At 49.6% G+C, this 6,071-nt stretch overlaps 1 protein-coding gene across 3 annotated transcripts; it reads right to left on the reverse strand.

The window, feature by feature from the left end:
• Positions 1 to 265: 265 nt before the first annotated feature.
• LAMTOR3 (late endosomal/lysosomal adaptor, MAPK and MTOR activator 3) lies at positions 266 to 4,510 on the reverse strand. Of its 3 annotated transcripts, none has more exons than XM_048941338.1 (7): positions 4,373 to 4,510; positions 4,140 to 4,187; positions 3,980 to 4,014; positions 3,715 to 3,773; positions 2,765 to 2,898; positions 1,764 to 1,827; positions 266 to 1,093 (listed from the first exon to the last, which is right to left on the reverse strand). In XM_048941338.1, exons 2-7 carry the CDS (start codon positions 4,146 to 4,148, stop codon positions 1,020 to 1,022), a joined length of 375 nt encoding a protein of 124 aa, XP_048797295.1. In that variant the 5' UTR covers positions 4,149 to 4,187; positions 4,373 to 4,510; the 3' UTR covers positions 266 to 1,019. The 3 variants fall into 3 exon arrangements, with proteins under 3 accessions (XP_048797295.1, XP_048797296.1, XP_048797294.1); XM_048941339.1 differs by having other exon boundaries at positions 4,337 to 4,510; XM_048941337.1 differs by having other exon boundaries at positions 4,465 to 4,509.
• Positions 4,511 to 6,071: the final 1,561 nt, after the last annotated feature.

The raw sequence follows: 6,071 nt of genomic DNA on the forward strand, positions 1-6,071 counted from the left end.
AGAGGTGAGGCAGAGGGCATGGGCTGGAACCCTTGGGATCTTATAAATAGGAAGCCAGTCAGCTACTAATTTCTCCATCTACATATTGGACGTATTGGATGGATCATACAGGATGCAACATCCACTCAGCCTCCTTGAGATGCACACTGGTTAGCTGCCAGCTTGTAAGCTCCTGGCTTTTGTAAGCTTACAAGTGATTAAAAAACCTATTCTCTGCACAGAAATGGTACTATATTGTGGTGCAACAGAAGAGTGGACCAGGGTCTGTCATTTAAAAATACATTTTATTTATATTTATTTACTTAGGAAAACCTAGGGGTAAATGAGCCGAGTGTCACCCATGATGAAATCCACACAAAAACTACAAGGCATGAGAACTTCACAACTGTTACACAAAAACCCCACAAAGTGAAACATGGTTCATGTGCTTTCCTGTGGGCGTTAGGAAAACCCCTAAAGCAACAGCCTTCATAGAAAAAGCATTCTCAGTGAAAGCAGGATGCAGCCAACACCCAGATTAGTCAGATTCTTTGACCAAAGCATCACCAACAGGATGGGATACTGATTGATTGTACTGATACATCACTGCTAGCAAACAGGCTCTCACAACACTCCTTCAGCCACATCTTTGGTAACACCAATCCATCTGTTACCCAGTAAGCTGTGGTAGCTAACCTGAGGATAAACTCCACTGAATGCCTGGTGCCCCATAAAGCAAAAGGTCTGTGGGTTGCTCAACGGAGCCAAGAGCACTGTGCTCATGTGGCTAAGTTGGCTGAGCTAAACTCCATGGGAGCTATTTGGTGGTCTCCAGCACTGCACAATACAAGAAGCGTGGTCTAAAGTAACATCTGCCTACAACACACCTGTAGATCATTTCAGATTCAGTACTATGTACAATTTACTTAGTGTACAAAGGAGCTGTGAAATCTTCTGAGACATGTTACTGGACTGAGGATTATTGAGTCTTCCTGTCCATTGGGCTGAGATGGACGCTGCACTCCGACTGTAGCATGAGGTTAAGAAACTTCAACAACCTGCCTTAGTTCTTCGAACAGGGGCGTGAGCTCCTTCTCTAAACTTACGATCAGCCCTAGGAAGAGACAAGAGATGGAACATCCATCAGACAACATACCGAAGAACCACTTTTCCAAAACCTGCAGCTTCCAGTCACAGGAATGGCTTTCTATAGCACTCATTCTCACCAGGCAGCGCGCTAAGGCACAGAGCATACAGACCCAGGCTCCGACAGTACAGCCTGTACAGCACAACTCACTTGCTGCACAGCCAAGTGGCTGCACAAGAATTAAATCCCTTTGGCTCACAGCAACCACCACCAAAACCCTCACGCACCAGCCCAGGTGCCTTGCTGAAGGACTGCCCAGTTCTGCAGAACTGAGGAGATGACACCACACATCTTACTGCAGAACGTAACTTGGAGCAGATGGAGAGACCAGACAGCTGGTTTGTGCTGTGCAGTCATTGCCTGTGCAGTAAACACTCTTCACATAGTAAAGATAAGGTTAAACACGATAGAAATGAGGTGTTTCTAATGTAATCATAACCTCAGCAGGTCACCTAGAATCTATGGGTCTTTACCCATGCATCTCCCTTCTCTTCACAGTATTCTGACACAATTCACAGCAGGAGAAAAAAGAAAAAAGTTAATACACCTTGAAGAAAACTGGTAATTTACTTTCAAATATTTAAAACATCTGAGGCTTAAAATACTGTACACATTTAAAAATCACCTGAAGACGTACCAGTATTAGCATTGCTGCTAGCAATGAAGCTCACGACCAAAGGTAAGCGATTGAACTGCACCACCTGCAAGACAGAGAACACTGTTTACCTGGCAGCTAACACACACTGGATGTCACAGATAAATGTGCTAAGCAAGCTGGCAGCACAGTGCAGGAAGCTGTATTTGGAAAGCCTGCCATCTTCCCTCTAGTGTTCTGTTGCGTTATTCACCCAACATCCAACTCAGCATAAAGAGTTGCAGTATACTCTGTGGAAGCTCCTTTCTACAGATAAGAAGAGGGCAGGCAGGCTTATTATTCTAAGATATGCTTCAGCATATAGCAGTATTTCTTCCTCTAACAGGATGCTTCAGCTTTAAGCACGTAAACCGGTAACATCAAGACTCAAAGCAACCTACTCCTGTATGTAAACTAATTAATTCACCCATGTATTTTAGAAACAAAACAAAAGTACTGCAGGCTAAGCTGTATGCTGGTTTAATGCAGCTAAAATGAAAAGCTCTTAAGACCATGTAAGCTTGAGAAGGAGCAGACATTTGGTAGGTAACAAAAGATTTCAGGACAAAAATACCCAGTTTGTAAGAACTGTAAGTAGATATTTCAGTGTTTTCTTACCTTGAAATCCTTCTTACAGCAATATTAACTTCTAAATGAGCTGCACGTGCTTGTGTAACTGTGTCAGTAATAAAAAAATACCCTTTGCAAAAAGAACATAAACCTTTCACAGCACTCTGAAGACCACATCAACAGCACCACCTGCTGGTGCTTGTAGGCTAGCTGCTCAGAAAACTCGACCAGCTTCAACCCGTCAGTCTTCTCAGTTTTGAGAAATACTTAAGAGTTTAATAAATTGCAAGAGTGTAGCTTAGCCAGCTTTAATTGAGAAATAAAGCACAAAGAAGAGCCAAGTGGAAATCTAGCAGAGTTTACACCATGTTCTCTCCCCTATTATGCTCAGGGTAACACAGGAGGAGCTCCAGCCCCAGGCTGCATTCACTCACCTGGTATGTGTTGTAGTAACAGATGATACTTTTGTTCTTGGAGAGTCCCAGCTTACTGCCCTGATCGGTTGCAAGGGCAAACGTGGACAGAAAGCCAGGTCGCAGGGCATGTTCTGGGGCGTTATCATTGGCAACTGGAATAGAACAAGAAAGTTTTTTCTTTAATGCGGTATCTGTGACTGCATCATAAGCCCTTGCGTTTCTCACTCAGTGCTGTGCAAAAAGCAGACGTGGTGCCAGGAACACATAAGACATCACCTACACTGTCACAAGTACAGTCTTCAAGGGCAGCAGATTGTTTAATGCCTTGCAAGTGACCTGTAACCATGGCACAGCACGCTCCTAGATCCCTAGCAGCTGGTACTGGTGGCACTTCAGTTCATGTCCCACATACGGTATTGTGGAACCACTTCAGGAACTGACTGCTGGCAAACAGCCACCCGAAGGGAGGTGGATGGAGATGCGCATGTTCAGCTAGCTGCTTAAGTACTCTGGGACACTAAGAAACCCCACCGAATAGCAACACTGAATCTTTCTATTCTTAAACCACCTCACCTGTGCTGCAAAAGTATCCTAAAGGAGGACTGCTGAGATAGGGTAAAAATCACAGTACCCAAACACAGGAAGAATCAGACAGTACACATGGAAGCTGGATGCAGTCAGTTCTGAGCACAGCCTGGCCAGGGCCCCCCAACATGAGGAACTGTCGCTGCTGCCCTGTAAGAACTGAGGGCACAGGACCCCACACCCTTCCTACCCTGCACAGCCATGGTGCAAAAGAGGAAAGTTCCTGCAGCCTGTGATTGCTGGGGACACAGCTTTCTCAACTTAGTGAGAAGCTACTGAAGCAAGAGCCTCCTTTAATCCCTCAGTCGTGGCACTGGGCGCAGGAGACTGCTGCACACTCCCCGCTTGCCACCGGGTCAGGGCTGCAGCACGGCTGTCGTTACCTTTGATGACAGGCACTCCATCTCTGTCTGACACCACAATAGCGTGGAGACCTTCGACGCTGCAGAAGATAAGGAAAAAATATTTTCAAACGGAACAGTTGCTAGCATACTTATTTATCGCTTTTCCCCTCCCCCAGAACAGACGCGCAAGGGGCAGGCACAGGAGAGGAAGCAGTGCGGTGTTACTGGAGGGCGGCCTCAGGGCAGGGAGGGAGAGCAGCGCACACAACGCGGAGGGGGAGGCGCGGATGGAGCTTCTCCTTACCTCGGCAGCTTCTTGTAGAGGAACCTCTTCAGATCCTGCGGGGACAGACAATGCCGTGACGCGACCTGCTCCCCGCCCGACGGAGCGCGGCCGCAGCACCTCGCGGCCCCCGCAGCCCCTGGTCCCGCCCAACCGCCCCGCCCGGCTGAGCCGCGCTTACGTCGGCCATGGCTGGAGGCCTCGCGGCGCTGCTGCCCCTTCGGTGGCCCTGCGGGACAAGAAGGTGTTCTGTCAGCGGCGGCGGCCCACGGAGGGCAGGGCAGGGGAGGGGAGGGCAGCGGAGGGAGAGCTTCCGCCCGGCCGTCTCCTCCCGCCCCGCCACGGGAAGGGAGCGGAGCCGGGGCGAGACCTCCGCACCCCAAAGGACACGCTCTGCAGCCGCCCTCCCGCTACCTGTCCACGCCCCGCGCTGCGCTCCCGTCCGCGCGGCCCGCACTTCCCTTTAAGCCCCCGTCAGCTGACGGGACTCGGAAACTCCTCCTTACCCGCGGAGCGGCAGATCGGTCCCGGCGGCGGCCGCCGAGCATGCGCGGCTAGGGGGCGGTGGCGGCGGGGCCGGAAGGGCGGCGGGCCGATGCGGCTCCGCTCGGGGCCGGGAGAGAGCGTCCCTGGCGGGCGGGAGGTCCGCTGCTTCCCGTAGCGCAGCCGGCCCGGCCTGTGCTCCGGCGGCCGGTTCGCAGAGCAGCGACGGGAGGGCGCTGCGCAGCACGGAGGCGCGCGCAGTTACGGCACGCTGCTGCACGAGGGTCGCGGCGGCAGCACGGCTGGGCCCGCCGGCAGGAGCGGCCGCTACGCCGAGCATCACCGGGCGGCGGTGGCTCAGTGCGCCCGGCTGAGGCTGTTTCACTTACAGCGTCCGGATTCGGCGCGTTAAATGCTGTTGGTATCCCGATGTTCGGCTTTGCCACTGCGCTTCCCCTCCACTCAATTTGACAGAAGAAAAGATAGAAACTGTTGAGGGGGTGACACCGAATGCATGGAGCAAACAACCTTTAAAAACACAATCTTGCCCTCCTTTTACAGCACTCACTATAAAATTACATTAAAAATACATACTATAGCCGCCTTTAAAATACATCTGTTAGATTTAGTGAAGATAATTTTCTGTTTTAAAAGCTTCCAAGAAAAGGTAGAGACTGATTAAAAAACAAAAAAACAAAAAACTGCTCCCGCTGTAAGTGCTTCAGCGAGCGGAGAGCTTGCAGGGAAGCGCTGGTGGGATGGGAGCACAGAATGCAACCGCTGGTCAGAAGGGCACACAGAACTCGCTGGTGCCTCCGGTGCACAGATCCCGCTGCTGATCTCAGCAGGTGCAGATTACCGCCCCTCTGCGTTATGGCACCCCGGTGTCACAGTCAAACATTTCTGCTTTTTGTGGGGCTTTCCTGCTGGCTCTTTTAAAGGAGAAATCAACTCACGCTGTCTTATATCTGGGATGAAACACAGGTCAGAACTGAATAAGAAAGGAGTTAACCCTAAGCAGCTGGAGAAGTTGAGGGATTTTTTAGTCAGGCCACTCAAAAGCACATTTTTATTTTCTCCCTTTCTTTCCACTCTCTTCTATAATTTAATGAGAACGTTACCTTCTGAGAAAAGGTCAGCTGAAAGATTCCAGGACTCCACATTCTTCAATTAGCATCTTACTCTTAGGAAAATGTGCTCTGAACTTTCCTGCACATTTCATTTAACAAAACCAGGGAAGATAATGACATTTCTGAGGAGAAGGACCTTCAGGCTTCAGAGAAAAAAGGAACAATCACGAGGAGAGATACACCCACTGGAAATATTAAAGGAATGTTTGCAGACCACGTTTAGAGCAGATTCATCTTTATGCTACTGAAAATAATAGCACCGTTCCGCATATTTCAGTGTGTGCAAGTTTTCAACCTGTTAAATCTGCTAAAGTATAAACACATGAAGTTTCCTTTTCTTCTTTCAAATGGCAATTACAAACAGATTATCTGATGAAAGGTAGCGAGCGACTCAGGTCTCACTTCTAAACCAGTGGGACGCTGGCACTGCCATGGGACACAGGCACTGCATGATCCCAGTTTGCTGAGATACCAACAGCAACCTAACCAAGGTAACATGC

The sequence above is a fragment of the Lagopus muta genome, chromosome 4 (genome assembly GCF_023343835.1).
Source record: "Lagopus muta isolate bLagMut1 chromosome 4, bLagMut1 primary, whole genome shotgun sequence".
Lineage (NCBI taxonomy): Eukaryota > Metazoa > Chordata > Aves > Galliformes > Phasianidae > Lagopus > Lagopus muta.

Bases quoted from the DNA above. Each gene is read 5' to 3' on its own strand.
- LAMTOR3 (XM_048941337.1), bottom strand. From the start codon at position 4,506: ATGCTCGGCGGCCGCCGCCGGGACCGATCTGCCGCTCCGCGG. The intron at 3,774-3,979 runs GTAAGGAGAAGC...TATCTTCTGCAG, and splicing joins CTCTACAAGAAGCTGCCGAG to CGTCGAAGGTCTCCACGCTA. The intron at 1,094-1,763 runs GTACGTCTTCAG...GTCTCTTCCTAG, and splicing joins TAGCAGCAATGCTAATACTG to GGCTGATCGTAAGTTTAGAG.